This window comes from Canis aureus, chromosome 4 (assembly GCF_053574225.1).
Source record: "Canis aureus isolate CA01 chromosome 4, VMU_Caureus_v.1.0, whole genome shotgun sequence".
NCBI classification, from domain to species: domain Eukaryota; kingdom Metazoa; phylum Chordata; class Mammalia; order Carnivora; family Canidae; genus Canis; species Canis aureus.
Genome location: NC_135614.1, coordinates 42,015,354 through 42,038,297, shown reverse-complemented (window position 1 = coordinate 42,038,297; position 22,944 = coordinate 42,015,354). Strand labels below are relative to the sequence as shown.

Below are 22,944 nucleotides of genomic sequence, written 5' to 3'. Positions count from 1 at the left end.
TAGCCTCACTTGCCTTGTGAAATTAGTTCTGGTCTCCATTTGTGTACGATTCTAACAATTCTTTATTTTTTTTTTTAAGATTTTATTTATTTACCCATGAGAGACACAGAGAAAGAGGCGGAGACACAGGCAGAGGGAGAAGCAGGCTCCATGCAGGGAGTCCGGCGCAGGACTGGATCCCGGGTCTCCAGGATCACGCCCTGTACTGAAGGCGGCACTAAACCGCTTCCTTTTTGGTCTGAGTGTAGCCAAGCTGTACACTCAGGCAAGCTGAGTGTAACCAACTAGTATAGAGTTACTGTTGGTTATCACTGTTGATGTAGCCAGGCTAAAGAATCACGCATTCACTCACAAAGTTGAGCCCTCAAGATGGAGGGTCATGCAGTCATTGTTGCCAGCAGTCACATCATCATCATACATATGGGAGATCAGTTCATTCATTTCCTCGAGTTGTCTAATCCTGTTGGATATAATTTGATGTGTGAGTAGCTGCCCAAAGGCATTCAAAACCCTTGAGAGATTGAGACACGTTAGAGAGATTGATATAATTGGTAACTCCAAGGTAAATAATAGCCAAGGATTGAAAAATTCCCCAGAGCAGAGATTCCCAGAAGCCAAGATTTAACCAACTAATCAGCTTAAATGGGTTCTAATCAGATTCAGGTTGTACCTTTCTTTTTTTTTTTTTTTTTTTTTTTATGTTCTTTAAGTTTTCTTTTTTTTTTTTTAAAGATTTTATTTATTTATTCATAGAGACAGAGAGAAAGAGAGGCAGAGACACAGGCAGAGGGAGAAGCAGGCTCCACGCAGGGAGCCTGATGCAGGACTCCATCCCAGATCTCCAGGATCACACCCCAGGCTTCAGGCGGTGCCAAACCCCTGCACCACTGGGGCTGCCCTCAGGTTGTACCTTTCTAATTCAATCTACATTTTTTTGTTGTTGTTGTTATTTTACATAGGCACAAGATGTATTAACAATGACATATCTTCATAATTATTTCAGACAGTATAAACATAAGGATGTTTTATTTCAGGAGGTAGAATCACAGATGAACTTCCACCTTAATTAGGCCTCTATGATGTGAGCAATCAGGTAATTTTAAAAAAAGATATTTCTATGGAAATAAAAGAAAAACAATTGCTCAAACAAATGATAAATTCATTTTTGAGTTTGGAGAGTAGCCAGTTGAAAAAATTTCTAGATTTGAGTTTGAAGGTTTTTTAGGTGATAAAATGAGGATGACAATTTCAGGCACATGGATTTTCCTGGTTTGCAGTTTGTCTTTGATGATGTCAGTGGGTGTTGAACTTTCTTGAGTGGTGGCCCATATAGCAACAGGTGTGAAGATTGTCCATACATGATCTATTGCGGTGATTTCTCTGAAGTTTGCCAAGTAGACAATTAAGACTAGAATCTGATAATGAGTACAGTTTTCTATTGAAATATACGTTTTTATAGTTACCCCATTTTTATTAAAGATAAAGTGAAACTAATTTCTAAAAATTAAGTCTAGTCTTATTAAACTTGGATTGTTTTTTTATTTAATTTTTCTTATTTATTTGAAAGACAGAGAAAGAGAGCACAGAAAGAGTGATGGGAGAAGCAGACTCCCCACTGAGCAGGGACCCCAACACCAGGCTTGATCCCAGGACCCTGAGATCATGATCTAAGCCAAAGGCATTTAACCGACTGAGCCACCCAGGCCTCCCTAAACTTGGATTGTTTATTTAAATTTAGTAAGAATAGTAATTCCATGCATATTCTCAAATATGATATTGCAGTCAAACCTTTGGCAATATCTAAGGGGCTTTTTTGCCTTTATAAAATCAACCTTAGTTCTTTAAAATTTCCTAGTAATAAGGAATCTCAGATTAGACCTTTAAAGTCTCTTTAGGCTAAGAGCCAAGCTAAGGATTTGTCTAATCATGTCCTTGTTACAAGAACAGATTCTTACAGATCTTATATAAATACCTATATTGTCAGGCAGCCCGAGTGGCTCAGCGGTTTAGTGCTGCTTTCAGTCCGGGGCATGATCCCGGGATGAAGTCCCGTGTCGGGTTCTCTGCATGGAGCCTGCTTCTCCCTCCGCCTGTGTCTCTGCCTCTCTCTCTCTCTCTCTCTATGAATAAATAAATAAATCTTTTTAAAAAATACCTATATTGTCATGAAAAATAAGAATATTTAGTAAGAGTTTCTGAATTCTGAAGGGATCAGATAAGAAGAAAAAGACTGTTTCAATGTTTGTTTACAAAAATGTACTTCATCAAATTGCTGTAAGATGTAAATAGCTTAGAAGAGAAAAAGGGGTCCTTTATATCTGGAAAACAAAACATTAAAGAACCAGCAGTGTTTTTTATTGAAGTCATAAAGAATTACCGTTTTAATTTTAATTCCAGATAGTTAACATAGTGTTAATATTAGTTTCAGGTATACAATATAGTGATTTAACAACTCCATGCATCACCAAGTGCTCATCCTATATGCATTCCTCAATCCCCACCATTTCACTCATCCTCCCAACCACCTCCCCTCAAAACCATCAGTTTGTTCTCTATAGTTAAGAGTCTGTTTCTTGGGGGATGCCTGGTTGGTTCAGTCAGTAGATCATGTAACTCTTGATATTGGAATCATGAGTTCAAGCCCAACGTTGGGCATAGAGCTTACTTTAAAAAAAAAAAAAGAGTCTGTTTCTTGGTTTGTCTCTTTTTTAATTTGCTCATTTGTTTCTTAATTTTTTCTTTGTTTCTTAATTTCCACTTATAAATGAAATCATATGGCATTTGTCTTTCTCTGACCAATTTTTTGTTTAGCATTATATTCTCTGTCTCCATCCATGTCATTGCAAATGGCAAGGTTTTATCTTTTTTTTAAGTATGTCAATTTTTTTTAAAGATTTTATCTATTTATTCATGAGAATACACAGGAGAGAGAGAGAGGCAGAGACACAGGCAGAGGGAGAAGCAGGCTCCGTGCAGGCACCCCCACGTGGGACTCGATCCCAGGTCTCCAGGATCATGCCCTGGGCTGAAGGCAGTGCTAAACTGCTGAGCCACCCGGGCTGCCCCAGGTTTTATCCTTTTTATGGCTGAATAATATTCTATGCAATAATATTCTATATGCATGAAATATAATATATTATATATTTATATAATTCTATAATATATAATATATATAATACTATATATAATAATTATATATAATATATAATATATATATATGCATGAAACTTCCTATCTATTGATGTGCACTTGGACTGCTTCCATAATTTGGCTATTGTAAATAATGCTGCTATAAACATAAGGGTGCATGTATCACTTTGAATTTGTGTTTTTGTATTTTGGGGGTAGATACCCAATGGTGTGATTTCTCGATCACAGAGTAGTCCTATTTTTAACTTTTTTAGGAACCTCCATACTGTTTTCCACAGTGGCTGCACCAGTTTGCATTCCCACCAGCAATGCAAGAGGTTTCCTTGTTCTCCACATCCTCACCAAAACTTTTTGCTTCTTGTCGGTTTTTATAAAGTTTTTATTTAGGGATTCCTGGGTGGCGCAGCGGTTTGGCGCCTGGCTTTGGCCCAGGGCGTGATCCTGGAGACCCGGAATCAAATCCCACGTCGGGCTCCCGGTGCATGGAGCCTGCTTCTCCCTCTGCCTGTGTCTCTGCCTCTCTCTCTCTCTCTCTCTCTCTCTCTCTCTCTCTTTGTGTGTGACTGTCATAAATAAATTAAAAAATTTAAAGTTTTTATTTAGATTCTCATTTCAATAATCTCTACAGGGGCAGCCGGGGTGGCTCAGTGGTTTAGCGCCGCCTTCAGCCCAGGGTGTGATCCTGGAGACCTGGGATCGAGTCCCATGTCAGGCTCCCCTGCTTCTCACTCTGCCTGTGTCTGTGTGTGTCTCATGAATAAATAAATAAAATCTTTAAATTAAATAAATAAATAAATAAATAAATAAATAAATAAATAAATAAATAAAGTTATCAGAAGGGACAGATGGCTCAGCAGTTTAGCGCCTGCCTTAGGCCCAGGGCGTGATCCCGGAATCCCAGGATTGAGTCCCCACATCGGGCTCTCACTCTCAGCCTGGAGCCTGCTTCTCCCTCTGCCTGTGTCTCTGCCTCTCTCTCTCTCTCTCTCTCTGTGTGTCTCTCATGAATAAATAAAATCTAAAATTAAAAATAAAGTTATCAGAAATTGGTATTCTAGAATACTGATCTTTTCCACGAATCTTTTTGAAGATGAAGCATTTTTGCCCTTGTAGTTGATTATAAATGCTTCCAGAAAAAAATCAAGAGTAATACAATAAATGTCTGTGAATGATAAGACTTCAAAATAGCTTTGGTTAAAGATCTGGTAAGGGTTTGCCTTAAAAAAACGATACAATTTAGAAGCAGATTGTTATCTTTGTGGTATAGAGTACTGTAAAATAATAACTGGAATTATCACTGATAACGTACTAGAACATATTACAATTTTAGGAATTTTGTGTAATTTCTGGAGCAGTTACATTAATAACATATATATGAATATAATCTATATGAATATAATCTAAGAATATTAAGCTTTGCTTTTTATTTGGCAGTATTTCCCATGCAATTTAACATATCAAATAAGCCTAAGTAAATTAATATTTCTCTTTTATATGGAGAGAGAGCACATCTTTTGAGATTTTTCTTGGTTTCTCAGGAAGATCCCAAAGTTAATTTATGTTCAAAAAGACTTCATTCAGAATTTGATTTGGTGAAGTTTGTTTAAAATGTCAAAAAAAAAAGAAAAAATTAGGGCACCTGGGTGGCTCAGCCAGTTAAGCATCCAAATCTTGATTTCAGCACAGGCCATGATCTTAAGGTTGTGAGATTGAGCCAGCATCAGGCTCCCTTATCAGCAGAGAGTCTGCTTCTCCCTCTTCCACTCCTCCTGCTTGTGCTCTTGCTTTCTTTCTCTCTCTCTTCCTCCTCTCTCTCATTGTCAAATAAATAAATAAAATCTTATTTAAAAAAAAAGATTTCAGGGATGCCTGGGTGGCTCAGTGGTTAAGCATCTGCCTTCGGCTCAGGGCATGATCCAGGGTCCAGGGATCGGGTCCTGAATCGGGCTCCCTGTGATAAGCCTGCTTCTCCCTATGTCTGTGCCTCTGCTTCTCTCTGTCTCTCATGAATAAATAAATAAAATCTTTTAAAATAAATAAATAAAATTTAGAAAAGATTTCAAAGGCAAGCACAGAAAGTTGTATATTTATAAAACAAAAAACAACTGTTTTAATAGAGAAGACTCAGTGTTTTTTTAAGTAATCAAATGTATGGTAAAGACAACATGAACCCCAGAAAATTATTTGATAAAACATTGAATCTTTCTTTTCTAGGAAAATTACTTAAAAGGCAAAGAAAACCTTTTATAATCTTATCAAGAACAGAGTCCAAGAAAACTTTGTCCTTTTAGCAGATGAAAGGAAATTAAATCATAGTTTTATATAAATACACTCATTTTTAAAAAACCCTTAAGGGTGCCTGCGTGGTTCAGTCAGTTAAGCATCTGATTCTGGATTTTGGTTCATGTCATGATCTCAGGGTCTTGGGATTGAGCCCCACATTGGGCTCCATGCTCCATGGGGTGTCTGCTTAAGATTCTCTCTCTCCCTCTCCCCAGTACTCCCATGCACACTCGCTCACTCTCTCTAAAATAAATAAATAAATCTTTTTTAAAAATAAAAACCCTTATAGTATATCTATTCCATTTTACCCAGCTGCGATCTCACAACATAAAATTTCTTTTCCACAAACCTTCTGCAACTTTCTATATCCATTTAGGCTCTATCCCACTCTTTTTACTTTTTATTCTGGAACAACCAATCATTTTATTTTAGACAACAGTACTCTCTTTTTTCATAATGAAAATACATCCTATATTTGCATACTCTGCACATAAATACACCTGGTTTTCTTCCCACATTTTGTATACAAAATTGCTTCCTTTTTTACTGTTTCTAATAGGTTTATTTTTTACATATTGATTATAGATTTTAACTATTCATAACCTGTACCTTCCAGTGAATACAAAGACACAGGTAACTGAACTGTCTTTCATATATTAGCATCCCATAGCTAATAAGGTTAGCAAACTTATAAACACACAGTTATAAAAACGTATAATTTTTAGGGATATATGTTTTTGCAGTATGACTTTTCAATGTAATATTTATAGACCCATATATCTTTTGTCTTGGTAAAAATTAAAAAGCCAAAATTAGGGGCATCTGGGTGGCTTAGTTAAGTGTCTGGCTCGATTTCAGCTCAGGTCTTAATCTCAGTGTTGTGAGTTCACACTCCAATTTGGACTCCACCCTGGACATGGAGCCTACTTAAAAGTAAAATAATAAATAAAAAGTAGATAAACATGTGTAGCAATCAGTGTCTCAGTATCTTATTTGAGAATGACCTATATAGTTAATGAGTATTCATTACATAGTTTAACTTAATATAAACTTATTTAAATGTGTTTAAATTACTTGTTTTTAACAATTATGCTTAGGTTAGACATGAAACTGCTAACCATGATTTTAAGTTATTTCTTCTTGGCAAATATTGCAACATAAATCTAGCATGAACTTATTTGACTTGTAAGCCCGGTAAAAAAAAATTGCATATTTGCATTACATTTATGTTGACAGTTCTGAATATATGACTGTATTTATTAAACCAACAAACTTAAACTACTTTCGGCTTGTCAAAGATTATTCCATATCATGTGAACTTGGAAAACATTTGGGTTAGGTTATATATTTCTGAGTTTTAGGAATACTTAATTTATACAAGTGTTTCTTTTTTTTAAGATTTTATTTATTTATTTATTCATTCATTCATTCATTCATTCATTCATGAGAGACAGAGAGAGAGAGAGACACAGGCAGAGGGAGAAGCAGGCTCCCTGCAGGGAGCCCTATGTGGGACTCCATCCTGGGACTCGATCCCGGGACTCCAGGATCACGCCCTGAGCCAATGGCAGGCGCTAAACCACTGAGCCACCCAGAGATCCCTATACAAGTGTTTCTTTCACTTTTAGCCAATTAAATAGATCCCTTTTAAGGGGAAAGGAGAAAAAAAAATGAGTGGGAAATATAAGAAAGGGAGACAGAACATGAGAGACTCCTAATCCTGGGAAACGAACAAGGGGTGGTAGAAAGGGAGCTGGGGTGGGGGGGGTAACTGGGTGACGGGCCCTGAGGGGGGCACTTGATGACTTGATGGGATGAGCACTGGGTGTTATTCTATATGTTGGCAAATTGAACACCAATAAAAAATAAAAAAAAAATAAATAGATCCCTTTTAAAAATCTCACATACGTATGATATGCATAAGACACAAACAGAGATCTTATATTTTCTCTTTAAAATTTTTGCTATGTCTCAGGTATAGTAATACAAAACTCGAAAGAATAGCTGGATCCAGAAATGTATTTGGCAGAGAGACTAAGTTAAGACGCCTGGTTAAATGGCCAACGTTTTTTACTAAAGATTTTTTTATTTGTATGCTATAATAATTCTGCAAAACTATTTTCTGAGTCATTTTGCCTTTTAGAAGCTTCTACATACCAATCAAAGAATATATTCCATTGTCTCTGAGAGTTTTGATCCTCCCTTTTCAAGGGTGTTGATTAAGGTGGATTTATCTAAATTAAAGTTTCCTTCAGAGGGGCCACTACAATTCCAAATTATCTGAAAGTTCACTCATTTTCCAAAAGTACACAATATCTGGGGCACCTGGGTGGCTCAGTCAGTTGAGCACCTGTCTTCTGCTCAGGTCATGATCCCAGGGTCCTGCCCAGCAGAAAGTCTGCTTCTCCCTCATGCTCTGCCCCTACACCTGGTTTATGCTATCTCACATGCACGCTGTCTCTCTTTCAAATAAACAAAATCTTAAAAAGCACACAAGATCCTCATCTATAGTAGCTATATTACATATAAGAGGGAGGAGTCTTTATAGGACATACAGTGCTCGCTTCGGCAGCACATATACTAAAATATAGGACATACAGAGAGTTTTAGACCAGGTAGAACTCATCTTGGCCTTTAGAGTCCCTAACACAAATCATCTACAGGGGCCCCAGTAATTCCATCATGGTGTAAAATCAAGAATCATGGATTTTTCCCTTTATACACAGAAGGACGACTTACCAAATAGTTTCAACAAACAAAAACAGAAAGCAAACGTTCACAACAAGCTGAAGAACCCAGAACACAGATAATGGAGGTTTGGGATTTTTTTTTTAAGATTTTATTTATTTATCCATGAGAGACACACAGAGAGAGGCAGAGACACAGGCAGAGGGAGAAGTAGGATCTCCCATGAGGGGCACCAGACATGACCATTGTACGGACTACATGTACAAACTCCCCTTGCAGAGATCCTGGCCCTCAGTGAGTTCCACATTTGTATCCTCTCTGACATCAGTAAGTCCTCTCAGAATAAAATACCAGAATCATCTCTCTGACCTTCCATACTTTCTTCAATCCTGGCTTTGTAAGTCTTCTGTCTTACAGATCTCTTGTGCCTTCAAGTAGACATATTTAATATTTTTGCTCAGCTTTTCTAATTGTCCTCAGTTTTAGAGGACTGGTCTGAATTACCTCATCTACCATCACTAGAAGCAGAACTCTCAGATTTGTTTTTAACTAGCAACATAGTGGTTAATCAGACCTAGTCACCACCTCTGATTCCATGTGGGCTAATATACATCCAGTCTACAGCCCCCAGACCACCGCTGCTCCCTTTTCAGACCTTTAATGGCACAAGAAGCCCAGACTCAGTATCTCGGGGTTGCAACATGCTGGGTCCTGGATGCTTAGGAATCCACTAGTCTTATTCCCTGCCCTTGCAAAGCCTGCAGTGTGTCCTTTCCTTCCTGAAGTCTCCAACCTTTGTAGGCCATTATTCCCATTCAACATCAACCTTCTCTCTCCTCAGCTGGTCTGTTGAGTTGCTACAGTCATGATTTCAACTGTCCTTTCTGTGAGTAAACTCTTTCCCAGACTTCTTACTGCCTTTAGATTGGTAAAGGTCAGTTTGAGCCCGGGCATGCAGGTCTGGCTCTGTTCTCTGCAGCCATTCATACCTCGGTTCCTGAATATGTTCTGGCTCATAGTAGTTTGTCCTCCTCGATTCAGTGTCACTGCCTCTAGGAGCTCTTCCCTGATTCTCGAAGGTTCTATCAGCCTGAACACTCTGCTTCTCTGGTCTGTTTCCTCAGCAGGACAAGTATTTTGAAGGCAATGTCAGGGTTGTATTCATTTCAGCATCTCTAGCACTTAGCGGATAAGAGGTATCAGTTCGTGTGAATGATCTCATTTCTCAAGTTCCATGTATCCCTTAATGTATTATCTTCTTCACCAATCTCATGAATCCTTTTTCCTGGGAACCCCACTCATTTTTCTGTCCCTTAATGGGAAGCATGCCAGCTGCTAGTTTGCTTGCACCAACCCTACCCACCAACACACCAAGTTCACAGACCTATGGGACACCCTGACAGTGGACCGCCACCTGCTGGTCAGATTTCTAGGACAGTAACAGCTCAGGGCCATAGACAGAGTAGGGTGGCATTCCATAAAGAATGTAAAACCCTTCTCAGGATATTTTCTTTTTTTTTTTTTTTTTACAATTTTTATTTATTTATGATAGTCACAGAGAGAGAGAGAGAGAGAGGCAGAGACACAGGCCGAGGGAGAAGCAGGCTCCATGCACCGGGAGCCCGATGTGGGATTCGATCCTGGGTCTCCAGGATCGCGCCCTGGGCCAAAGGCAGGCGCCAAACTGCTGCGCCACCCAGGGATCCCCAGGATATTTTCAAATGCACAATGTAAAGCATATAGATTACAAGTGAAACCAATCATAATGAAATATAGGCATCAGTATATTAGGAAACCTATATATATTCCTTATAGATATATGTATGTATATGTAATGTGATACATCTCAATCGTAACAGGACCTAGTGATTGACCAAATAACTACTGTTATTTCAAAGTGATGAACAAAGTTTTGAGATGTCTGCACACCTGTATTATAAGATGAAATCTCTGATTTCTATTGCTGGCACAGTCACGGGGACTACTTATACTACTAGAGTTGGTTGCCTACATCCATACAGACAGCAAGTACTGAATTTCAGTTAGAGGTAAGTCAAACTAAACACCAAATCTTTTCCCATCCAGGGACAAAGACACCCTGAATTCTTCCCTTTGAGTTTTTAGTAATAGGGGAAGTCTGTGGACCCCAGGTTAAGAAACCCTGAATGGGACTTTAGAGGCATGGCAGAAAATGCTTTTATTTTATTTTATTTTTTATTTTTATTTTTTTGAAAATGCTTTTAAATAGAGCAGCTAGTTGTTGAGTGCCTGTGTGACTCTTACTGAGCATAATGGGCAGCTGATAGTGGGAGAGGAGGTGTGGTGGAGGCAACGCTTCTAGGAGGTCTAAGTTTGAGTTTCATAGGTATCATTTACCAATGTTGTAAAGTTTGGACCAGACTTCCTCTTGCCCTATGTCCATTTTTTTTTTAATTTTTTAATTTTTATTTATTTATGATAGTCACAGAGAGAGAGAGAGAGAGAGAGAGAGGCAGAAACATAGGCAGAGGGAGAAGCAGGCTCCATGCACCGGGAGCCTGATGTGGGATTCGATTCTGGGTCTCCAGGATCGCGCCCTGGGCCAAAGGCAGGCACCAAACCGCTGCGCCACCCAGGGATCCCCCATTTCTTCATCAATAAAATAGGAATGACAAAGTTTTCCTCATGGGTTGTTAAAAGGATTTAATAAGCTAATACGTGAAAAACCCTGGTGGTCAAATGTTTGATATTAAATGAGAATGTTAATGTTAAATGTCTATACAGAACACACAACACACGAACATACACACACATATAACTTCTTACAAAACAGAAACCCACCCCAAAGTCAGACTGGCTGTGTGACCTGGAAGCACCAGTGTACTCAGAATACAGCAAACCCTTTCTCACTTAGCTAATATGGATTAAGTCTGCCCTGCTGTTGCCACCCCAATCCAAGAGAACAACCACAAACACAAATAGTCTCTCACCTTATTATTTTATTAGAAGCATATTTACATTCTCGCAGTTAAACTTTCCAGAAAACATTTTACAAAAGTTTTGTATAAAGTTTTGAAATGACATAAAAATAACTTCTATCCTTTATAAAGGGAAAATATAAGTTAGTTATATTTACTCTGCCAAAATTGGACTGAAAACAAGAAACAGTTCCATCTGTCCCTTACAGAGGAAAACATTAGCACAGGGCATGAGGAATACTGTGTAAGCCTTCTCACTGATGGGCATGCATGCTGGCTCCATCATGAGGCTGGAGGACCCAGCCAGCCCTCATCCAGAAAGGAAAGGGGAGCTATCAGGCCTTGGGCAGCACTAAACAGGGAAGCAGTAACTCCTTCAAGGAGTCATGTGAACGACAAGACAAATGGGGAATAATCAAAGACTTTCATCTGAACCATGAACCTAAATACTCATTCTCACACTCCAGGCTGCAAAAGGCAATTCTGTAAACAAAGCCAAAATCAGCCCCGCCTAACCATTTGCCAGTGCTGGCCTGGTCTGGTGGTACTTGGTCAGTGTTCTGTAATTACACTACTGCTAGTTCACATTTTCCCAGCACCTGTGCACCAAAAAGAATAAAAGGAGCCAATTGTTTCCTTTGTCTCATTTGTGTAAGACCAGAAAACTGTCCCATTTGGGTCAAATACTGAAGCAGGCAAGCTGAATGTTCACTAACTTAAGAGGACCACTGCCTTACCACAACCCCCAGAGCATCTTCACTGCATTTGTAAGCCTTGGGAACCCCAAGTCCCCCACCTCCCCAAGATCCAGTTAAACCAGTGCCAAAAAATCATCAAGAGAATTGCTTTAGGTCAAAGCATCAAATCTTAAAAATGTTTTAGTAGGAGTGAAGGAAAAAGTCCTTCAGGGGTGTTAACCACTCCATCACCAGCAAAACAGTACCCAGACTTAATACATCATCCATATGATTCCTCAAAATCGCCTTTAGTTTTATTTAAAGCAGGTATCTTCCTGTAGAAGCCATTCATTTGTATTTCCTTCAAATTAGAGATCAAAGTGAAAAAAGGTTTTTTTGTAGATAAACTGAATGCCTGTTTGAGTATTACTTTTACTGGGTCATCTGCATCCTGAAGTCTAGGGGAATCACAATCTGTGGGAGGCCAGCTGAGTAACCTGAAGGCCCAGAATTCCATCTGAGATACAGAAGCTTTGCATCCGTTGTGTTGCTAAGGGCAGGAAGCATTATATTTTTCCTTAATGCTTTTTCTTCCTCAACAGAAATCCCAGTGACTACCAGCCTATGTCTCAAGTGTAAGGCCAGACTCCTGCTAGGAGAGGCGGAGGAAAACAGCCTTCCCATATCACCTGCAGACAGGATGGGCAGGTGTGAGACAGGAACAGCCTAGGCACAGTCACAGGATCCTGTACAGGGGCCAGAGGGAATCACAGACTGGCAGTTCAGCCTGTACCATTTGTGCCAGTACCCAGCACACTTCATACCAGTGGTTTCACCTAAACATGCTCAGGGGCACAGGCTAAGGCAGTGAATGTGTTTTAGCCCAGCTGACACAAGAGGCCCAGGGCAGAGGCAAGCCTGGGTAGTGCCAGGGGACCAAGCCCTATGTATGTGTGTGTGTATGTATATGTGTGCAGAGGTGGAGAGGTGGGGCACAAGATGGCACAAAATACCCAAGACTAGCAGAATGATCTGTTCAGGCTCTCCTCCATCCCACTGTTGTAGATATGGCCTTGTCTCAAGAGGAAAGCAAATTGAGGTTACTGGAAGGATGAGAGCACCCCCTGAGCAGCTGGCTGCAGGGTAGGTTTCACTAGGAACCAAAATGGCTGCTGAGAGCCATAGTTATTGTCTGATACTACAATGGCTTAAGAGCCAGCAAGCATCACAATATGGACAAACTCACTGTTACCAGTTGCAGCACTTCATGCAGACAGGCAGCAAAACTGGTGCTTTGGCAAATAGGAGGGCCTCGAGGCTGCAGAACACCATTCCTCCCAGACGCTGACCCCACGAGCAGCCCAAATCACTACAACTTGAAGGGATGTGGGATTCAAAGAGAACATACATTAGAAACGGGCAACACATAATAAAACCTCGCACTCCATAAGTGAGCGAGAATTAAGGAACACTGGGAAGGGTCTGTTGGGCACAGCTGGGATAGCACAAGGCAAGGCGCTGGATTCAAGTTGGCATGGAAGCAAGAGGGAAGGGGGTCCTGAGTTACTTGTTCACAGAGAATGGGTGGGCCTTGGAGGCCCACCAGCCTGCCAGCCACAGCCCCAGGTGACTGTTAAGAAGTATCCACAGAGCTGTAGGGGAAGAACTTCGTGGCTTTATTTGGGGTCGTAGGGTTCAGGCATTCTGTTTCCTCATTCAGTTTGAAGAACATCTCCTGCTCTCGCTTCTTCTGGTTCAGATCTTCTTCCAGAGCCTAGGACAGAGAGAGGGCAGACAGAGCTCAGTCAGATCCCATAGGACACAGGCCTCCCAAATACAGGACCGCCACCAAAGTGGCCTTCTCTGAAAATCCACCCCCCAGGCCTTTAGTGCATGGGTAACTGGGTCTTCCCTTTCCTTCTCCAGAGCCAGTCACCCAGAATATAGGTACCACCTCTTGCTTCCTTCTGCTACAACCATACAGGAGTTTGCTGTGGGCCAAGGGCTATAGTTTGGTAAAATGCCATCTCAGTGTGGGGGGCAGTGGGCAGATGCCAGTCTCCTGGCAGGAAAACAGGCAAATGAATGGAGAAAGACCCAAAGTAGAAAATGGGCAGATTTAACAGCAGAAGCAGAAATGTCTAAGTACACAGTGGTCCTAATGAGGGCACTGCACTGCCCCCAAAGAAATCATCCAGAGCATCGTTTTTTAAAATACACAAGCCTTCACACTACCTCCTGAGATTCTGATTCTGAAAATTTGTGGTAGGACAGGGGTTCTCTGTGTTATAAAGGCACATTAGGTAACTCCAAGCAGACTGACTAGTTGACCATTCCTGCAAGAGCTTCCCTGGGGCACACATGTAAGTTTATCTAAATAAATTGGATCCTACCAGAAATATGTCTTGAGGCATTCAATTAAAAAGAAAGCAAAGTGTACTAGAAAAAACATGAGCTTCACAGTCATACAGAACTCAGCTTTCTTATAACCAGCTGTGTGTCCTTCACATGTCACCTTTCCTCCTGTGTAAAATGGCAAAATCATTACCTATCTAGCAGGCTGTTGTGAGGATTAAACTAAAAACTGATGGGTCATAATTACTGAGTACTTACTATGTGTCAGGTGCTACACTAAGTATATTACATCTTTCTCAGTCTTCACCCTTTGAGACAGGTACTATTATTTCCATCTTACAGATAGAGGAACTGAAGCTCAGAGAGCTTAGATCACTTGCCCAAGGTTACTCAGCTAGCTAGGGGCATAGCCAAGATGGGAACCTATCTCTAACTTCAGAGTTAAAGCTCTGAAACACTGAGATCTACCGCCTGGCTCTCACTGCAAATCAAAAGCTAGAAATGATGAAGCTTAGTGAGGAAGGCAGTGTTGAAACTTGACATAGGCCAAAATCTGGTATCTTGCACCAAATAGTCATAGTAAAGTTGTGAATACAAAGCAAAAGTTTTGAAGGAAATTAGAAGTGCTACTCCATTGAATACACGAATGATGATAAGGAAGCTAAACTTAACCCAAAGCCTGTGCTCTGAAGCACTGTAAAAGAACACCTACCACATATTTTATCTATATAACCTAAGATAGGAGTCTATAACCTTTTTTCTGTAAAAGGCCAGATTATACTTTTTTTTAAGATTTTATTTATTTATTCATGAGAGACAGAGAGAGAGAGAGAGAGAGAGAGAAGCAGGGACACAGGCAGAGGGAGAAGCAGGTTCCATGCAAGGAGCCCAATGTGGGACTCGATCCCGGGTCTCCAGGATCACACCCTGGGCTGCAGGCGGCGCCAAACCGCTGCGCCACCGGGGCTGCTCCAGATATAAATACTTTAAACTTTGCTAGCTGCAAGGTCTTTGTCACAACTACCTAACTGCCTTGTAGTGGAAAAATCAGCCATAGGCAATATGTAAATGAATGAGGTTGGCTGTGTTCCAATCCAATGAAACATTATTTACAAATACAGATGGTAGGCCAGATTTGGCCCATGGACAATAGTTGACTACACTTGCTTTAACAGAAGAAACGTTATCTACATTTTATAGACCTAAAAAGCAGGGCTGAGAAGGGAAGACTTACTCTGTTTACAGTCACCCAAGCAATACTCTATTGGTGCTACCAGATATTCTGTACATGCTTGAAAGAAATAAGCCTGAATTTTTCTAAAACTATTCCACAGCGTATAGTCATCTCCCCTGCTCCCCTATACAGCTCAAGACTGTGGACTATAATCCAAGAGTATAAAAGAACTTTTATATCACTTCTGGTTCGGTGTCCCAACAGTAACCCAGGCAGCTAATGACAGATAATTCTGCAAAGAATTCTGCAAAATAGCAGCCCCCATAGGCAAAATGCAATGCAGCTCCCCTGACATATACTGTGGTACCTCCCCTAAGCCCAGATGCCCTGGAAATATGAGGCAGCTGCTAAAGGCAATGTGATCATTCATCTTCAAACTCCCTCTCAGGATGTGCCAAGGGAAGAGAACCAGGTGAACATTTATTTCCTTATACCAGACTCGACCTATGTCAGCAGGAGCATTATTGATTTGAATGTCAAGTATCAAAAGTCCCAAAAGACCATGATTACAGAAAATGATAAACACAGGCCTGCTAACAGGAAGGTCTAGGACCCTTGGCCAGCTTCCAGCCAGAAAGCTCCATTAGCGCAGGTAGGGAAGCCTCAATTCAAAGACTTCCATTATATAGCTGAGGTGGGCAGCTGCCTTTTGTCAAGACCACAGAACAAGTGGAGCTGATATATGATGGCAGAACAAACCTCAGGGCTTCAGGATACTTGATTAAGGGTAATTAGGGCAACTGTCTCCTCAGTTTAGGAGTGGAAGGAAATGAGTATGTCCCTAGTCTGTACTAGGGCTGGCTGATGACTTCTTGCACAACTCTGTACAGTAAAGTACAATATTCATATCTCCACTTTACAAATGACCATGCTGAGGCCCTGTGACAGTTAATTTTATGTGTCTACCTGGCAAGGCATGGTACCCAGTTAGTTTGTCAAACACCCATTGAGATGTCATTGTGAAGGAACTTTCAGATGTGATTAATATTTAACTTAGTAGACTGAGTAAAGCAGACTACCCTCCCTAATGTGGGAGGGCCTTGTCCAACTATTTGAAGGCCTTAAGACTGAGGTCCCTCTCAGGAAAAAGGAATTCTGCCTCCAGACCACCCTCGGACTCAAAACTACAACATCAACCCTTCTCTGAGTCTCTAGCCTGCAACCTGCCCTGCAGACTTCAGACTTAACAGCCATCCACAATCCTATGAGCCAATTTCTTAAAGTAAATCTATAAATCTGTATCTTACATATATCTATATTCACATCCTAGGCAGACCTGGGACTCAACATGGAGAAGAACCTACCACCAAGTCCACAAGCCCAGGCATGGTTACCTTTTTGCGTGGCCGAAGCTTGTCCCGCCATTCCTTCAGGTTCTGGTTATGGCTCTCATCTAGGGCCTTCAGCTTCTGGGTTTCGTGTTCTACCAGGAGGTGACACTTTTCATTCTAGAACAAATTTCAGGCAGAACAGGTAAGAAACTCAGAAGACAGAGATGCAGAGGGCTGAAACATACCTCATGCTGTAGCCATGATGGCACCAGCATTATTCATGTATTATTTCTTCTCCTCGATTGTAACTTAGATGAAACTATACATATAAATATGTACATACCAAGAGATGCCTGAAGGAATATTTCAGAATACTCATGTTAACAGTTCTTATTGTATGATGGGATCTGCAGTCATTTCCAGCTTCCTTCTCTGTGCTTTTTTGCATTGTTTGAATTTTTCAACATGAATATATAGGTCTTTTTAACAAAACAATAAACTATTAGCAGTAAATAAAAATGTCCCCTAATCTCACTACTAGAGGCAACCACTGCAAAAATTTAGATGTCCTAGATGTTGTCTGGCTCACCCTGTATATATAGTCCTGAAACCTGCTTCCCCCCTACCCTTAACACTATAATATAAACATTTCTACAACAATTAATATTTTTCATAATCATTTTTAATGTCTACAGAATATCCCAGTGTGGATTCATCAAATTTACTTACAGATTCCCCTACTTTTTGTCACTTAGGTTGCTCTTAATTTTCACTATTTCATTTAAAAAAAAAAAAAAAAAAGACTTGTTTATTGATGAGAGACAGAGAGAGAGGCAGAGACATAGGCAGAGGGAGAAGCAAGCTCCTCGCAAGGAGCCCAATGTGGGACTTGATCCCGGATCCCGGGATCACGCCCTGGGCTGAAGGCAGGCAGACAACCACTGAGCCACCCAGGCAACCCAATTTTCACTATGTTAAATAGCACTGTACTCTGTGCTTTGGACTAAACTGTCTCCCCAAAATTCCTTTGATGAAGCTCTAATCCCCAGTGTGATGGTATTTGGAGATGGGACCTTTAGGAAATAAGTTGTTGTTGTTGTTGTTGTTTTTAAGATTTTTATTTATTGATTCATTACAGACACAGAGAGAGGCAGAGACAGAGGCAGAGGGAGAAGCAGGATCAATGCAGGGAGCCTGATGTGGGAATCGATCCCAGGACTCAGGATCACGCCCTGAGCTGAAGGCAGACACTCAACTAGAGCCACCCAGGCATCCCAATAATTAAGTTTAGATGAGATCCTGGAGGTCAGGCCCTTACGATGGGATTTAGTGTCCTTAGAAGAGACACTAGATACGTAGCTTTCTTTTTCTCTCTGCCATGTGAGGATGCAGCAAGAAGGCAGCCATCTGCAAGCCAGGAAGAGAGGCTTCATCAGAACCAAACCACACAGGGCAGCTGACCTTAAGACTTCTACGCTCCAAAACTATGAGAAAATAAATTGCTGTTTAACCCACCCAGACTGGTATTCTGTTATAAAAGCCAGAACTAAGATAATCTATATGTAAAAATATTTATATCAACTATATAATTTTCTGTATTGTGTATCATTTCCTCAGAAGAGATCTGTGGTAAGGATGAAGACACGGACCTGACTGAGGCACTCTCAACTTTACTGTTCTCTAAGTTATCTGCCTCACAAAATTTACCTAGAATTTCTCACAGGCAGAAGAGTCAAGTCCCTGTTGATTCCTCACAAAGAATCAATCTTGTAGTTTATAAGGAGCTTATAAAGCAAGGGGAAAGTGCCTTCAACCCTACTGGGTTGGAAGAGTGGGACCCATTGGGGGATTTTCATTTTGAGTTTCAAGCTCTGGCTTTGGAGAGTTTAGAAATCGATGGAGTTAGAAACAGTACTCTAGGGGGATGCCTGGGTAGCTCAGTGGTTGACCGTGTGCCTTTGGCTCAGGTAGTGATCCTGAGTCCAGGGATTGAGTCCCACATCAGGCTCCCTGTGAGGAGCCTGCTTCTCCCTCTGCCTGTCTCTGCCTCTCTGTGTGTGTGTCTCATGCATAAATAAAAAAATCTTAAGAAAAAAAAAAGAAAAACAACAGTACTCTAGCAGCATGGAGTACCTGTAACCTGTGAGAGCTGGGACCCTGGCACTTTATATGGCTTCTCTCAGTTAATCCTCCCAGTTAATCTCATGAGGCAGGGATAGGAAAACAGATGCAGAAGGTGAGGGGGATGCCTAAAATTCACATAGCGACAAATGGCAGAGTCCCTACGTGACAGGCTTCAATGCCTGTCATCTTTCCTCCACACCTCTGCCTGTCCAGAAATTGACAAGTGGTCCAATAGCCCGAGCAATTTCCTGAGATCACAGAGATTGGAGTCCGGCCCATCCTTCAGGTATGGCAATGCCCTGCTCTCCACAAGGGGGTTCCAAGTACCAGCTCCTGGAGTGGTGCCCCTCAGGTATGGGGCAAGCTCAGGAATCTTAAAGAGGTCAGGATCTCCCTAGGGAAAGGGTCACCAAGAGGTTGGCAACACCAGGATACCCTTCCCTGATCTCAATGGGAAAGCTTTGAGCCTCTTGCCATTAAGGATGATATTAGCTATAGGATTTTGTGGGTGTTTTTTTATCAAGTTGAGGAAGTTCCCCTCTATTCCTAGTTTACGGAGAGTGTTATCATGAATGAGTGCTAGGTTTTGTCATGGTTTTTCTGCATCTGTTGATAGGATCATGTCATTTTCTTTAGCCAGCTGATGTTACAGATTACATTGATTTTTTTTAATATTTTATTTATTTACTCATGAGAGAGAGAGAGAGAGAGAGAGAGGCAGAGACACAGGCAGAGAGAGAAGCAGGCTCCACGCAGGGAGCCTGACATGGGACTCAATCCCGGATCTCTAGAATCACGCCCTGGACTGAAGGTGGCACTAAACCTCTGAGCCACCGGGGCTGCCCTACATTGATTTTTGAATGTTGAGCCAGCCTGAGATTAAAGCCCACTTGGTCATGATGTAGAATTATTTTTATATGTTGTTGCAGACAATATGCTAATATTTTGTTGAGGATTTGTGCATCCATGTTTATGAGAGATATTGGTTTGCTGTTTTTCCTTACCTGTAATGTCTGGTTTTGGTATTAGGATATGAGGATACCCTGTCCCAAGACACCGTGATGACCAAAAAAATCTAGCAGCATGCCACTGCCAGGCCCCAGGCAAGGCACTTTCAGCTCAGTCATCTCATTTACAAAGCCTCATTCCAATCTTACAAAATAGGAATTCTCACCCCCACCCCATACCCATTCTATGGACACAGGATCTACAGCCTGGGAGGTGATGGAAGGAGATGGCCAACATTACACAGCAGGATTAAAACTTTTCGCCCAAGCTCCTCTGAGGAGACTCCTTCCCCATTTGTAGAGTCTTTGGTCCCTGAGAGCAGACTGCCCTGAGGGAAACTGAGGCAGCCTGAGATTTGGCGGGGGCGGGTGGGCAGGGAAGGCTGTACCTGCAGCTGCTGCAGCTCGCTTGTGTTGCTCTCACACTGTGCCATCATGTCCCGCATCTGGTTCTCATGTTTCTGCTGCTGCTGTAGCCGCTCCGACTTCTGCCTCTTCTCCTCTTGCTGGGAAAACTGCAACAGAGAGAGGGTGAGTGCCTCAGAGGGCCACAGACTGGCTGGGGGGCCCACCTCCACCCTGTTCTGGAAGGTCCCATCAGAGGGTCTGGCTTGTGCACAGCCCTAGTGCCCTATACCATTCAGGCTATGGCCTGAGCAGAGACCCAGGCTGGTGGGGACACAACATCATGTTGTTACCACACAGGAATCACAGGAGCCCAGGACTACCAAATCCCGTGTCCCCAAGACACATGGGTGACATCCAAGTAGGGGCTTGACAGATGAGAGGAAGGGATTTGCCAGCAGAGGAAGCCACAGGATTGAAGCACTAGCATCTGAACAGGGCAGGGGGCAGAGGTCGTCACTGTGGGGCTTATGAGGCTTCCAGGGTGTAACTGGCACCCCAGCTTCCAAGACCCTGTGCTGCAGCCGGTATTTTCTATTTCCCCAACTACATAAGGTTCAGGACTCACCAAGCCTGCATCTATCCCCACGCTAATACACCCACAGAGCCCCCACCTGCTTGATCTTCTCGCGCTGCTCAGAGGCACTGCCCGCGCCATTGATGTGGAGGCTCTTCTTGTACATGGCCATGCGTGTCTTGCCCTCACTCCTCTGAATCTTGGGCAGCCGTGCTTTCTCCTGCTGCTGTCGCATCTTTAGTTGCTCTATCATGCGCTGATTATAGCGCTGCATCTGCTCCCGCTCCTGAGAGGACAGCCAGCAGAAGCTGAGGTCAAGTGTGCTCTGGGCCCCAGGGGTGTGAGGAGAGGCCCAAGGCTGCCACACTCAACTCAGGAGCCCAGGACCCATATGGCCCCCTGTGGCTCTTAGCAGAGCAAAGTTAGTATCATTTTACTTCTGTTAATTTTTATTTTTATTTTTTTAAGATTTTATTTATTTTTTCATGAGAGACACAGAGAAAGAGAGAGAGGCAGAGACACAGGCAGAGGGAGAAGCAGGCTCCATGCAAGAAGCCCAATGTGGGACTCAATCCTGGGACTCTAGGATCAGGCCCTGGGCGGAAGGCAGGCACTAAACCACTGAGCCACCCAGGGATCCCCTACTGTTAATTTTTAAAGCAAGAACAGAAAATGTTACTTTTTGTTATTGTTAATGTTTTGGATATTCACCTTCTACTAAATGCCTTCTCATCTAATCTCTGGTGGCATGCCATTAAAGCTACTACCTCAGAGCAAAATGTACACTAACAGGGATGGTTCGTTATTCTTTTTTTTAAGATTTTATTTATTTATTTATGAGAGACAAGGAGAGAGAGACAGAGACATAGGCAGAAGGAGAAGCAGGAGCTCCTTGCAAGGAGCCCAGTGCAGGACTAGATCCCGGACCCCTGGGATCACAACCTGAGCCAAAGGCATATGCTCAACCACTGAGCCATCCAGGTGCCCCAATGGTTCATCATTCTTGATGGCGGGTGTCAATTAAAAGTTTTAACAAATTTGAGTTTTTTCTTCACGTAACACCTATTTGTATTCCAAAACTTGACAAGACCATCACCTCTTCCAAGGAGCCTCCCCTGACTTCCTAGCCAGGTTGGGCACCCTTATTCAGAACCACCACAGCCCTATGCTGACTGCCATCATTGCATTTAGATTAGGAATTATAATTAGCCACTGACCATACATCCAGACCTTGGTTCTCTGTCTCTGTTCCCACTAAGGGGATCAAACCAAGACAGAAACTACACAGAAGTAGAAGGTGCTCTGGCCACACAGAGCAGGGGCCCTTGCCTGGTCTTAGGTGGCCTTCAGGAAGGAAGGCTTCCTGGCAGAGGAAGCCAGAGGGGGTGTTTAAGTTTAAAAGTAATCTGAGGGAATGTATGTGAAAGAGAGAGATAAGGGGGAAAATGGAAAGACACCCTAAGATGTCTCAATCAGTGCATGAGCCGCCATCTGCTTCCCTGCTCAGTTTCCCCTATTCCTGGCCCCTCCACCTGAGGCAGGACATCCCCCAGGAACTTCCCCAGGCCTCACCATGACCAACACCTGGCTCCTCTTGGGAGCACAGATGGTACTCAAGTAGCACCCCAAGACGGTGTGGCCTCACAGTGCCACGACATCTTTTGGTGGCAGCCCTGGTGCCCTGCCCAGCCAAGGACCTCACCTTCTCGTGCTTGCGCAATAGCTCATGCCGCTGGAGAAAGTATTGGTCTTTGAGCTGCTGTTTCACCAGCTGGTGTCTCTCCTGCAGATGATGCTCCTCCATTTCCCAAAGGGCTGCCTCCCGGTCTGTGAAGGATGAGGCCTGATGAGATGCTAATGGCCAGAGCCCATTGGGCCCGGCCCTGCCCTGCTCTGCATCAGATGATAGCTCCCCGCAGTGTGGTACACCAGGAAGTGACTGGAGTCAGCAGCCAGAGAAACCAGAGACCTAGGCTGGAACCCAGCTCATTCACTAGGATTTGGGACAGGTAGCAGATGCTATCCAGGCCTCGGCTCCTGCCTCTGCCAACCGTACCACAGAGAGAAATGTTCTTGGGAGACATGTTTATGTTCAGTGTTGGGAAGGGCTCATGTAACCCCGTGAAGAAGATAGGACAGCCCTCTTGTCACTATTTCCTCCTTTGGAAAATAGGTGAGACCCTCTTGGCCACTGCACATCCCTTATATATACATTATTGAGACAGCAGTATCTGGGATTTTCTGATTTGAAGTCTGTTAACTAATCCTCTGCTCAG

General features: G+C 42.3%; 1 protein-coding gene and 1 long non-coding RNA gene across 13 annotated transcripts in view; one reads left to right on the top strand and one right to left on the bottom strand.

Annotated features, from left to right (window-relative positions):
- LOC144312630 (uncharacterized) overlaps positions 1-22,944 on the top strand; it is a 60,158-nt gene that overhangs the window by 26,770 nt on the left and 10,444 nt on the right. For 5 of the 11 annotated variants that reach the window (XR_013378152.1, XR_013378151.1, XR_013378149.1 and 2 more), the window contains exons 3-4: positions 10,020-10,169; positions 16,615-16,817. This is a non-coding gene — a long non-coding RNA (uncharacterized LOC144312630). Of the gene's footprint in view, positions 1-753; positions 904-1,034; positions 1,094-9,980; positions 10,170-16,614; positions 16,818-22,944 lie in introns of all 11 variants that reach the window. The other 6 variants (XR_013378147.1, XR_013378148.1, XR_013378143.1 and 3 more) reach the window with 6 other exon arrangements.
- STK10 (serine/threonine kinase 10) overlaps positions 11,080-22,944 on the bottom strand; it is a 112,353-nt gene continuing 100,488 nt past the window's right edge. The window contains exons 15-19 of one of the 2 annotated variants that reach the window (XM_077895537.1): positions 22,371-22,495; positions 20,766-20,954; positions 20,136-20,261; positions 16,679-16,792; positions 11,080-13,529 (exon numbers count right to left, since the gene is read on the bottom strand). In XM_077895537.1, the coding sequence (XP_077751663.1) occupies positions 13,389-13,529; positions 16,679-16,792; positions 20,136-20,261; positions 20,766-20,954; positions 22,371-22,495 (695 nt within the window). In that variant the 3' untranslated portion in view covers positions 11,080-13,388. Of the gene's footprint in view, positions 13,530-16,678; positions 16,793-17,721; positions 18,023-20,135; positions 20,262-20,765; positions 20,955-22,370; positions 22,496-22,944 lie in introns of those variants that run through there. The other variant, XM_077895538.1, reaches the window with a different exon arrangement.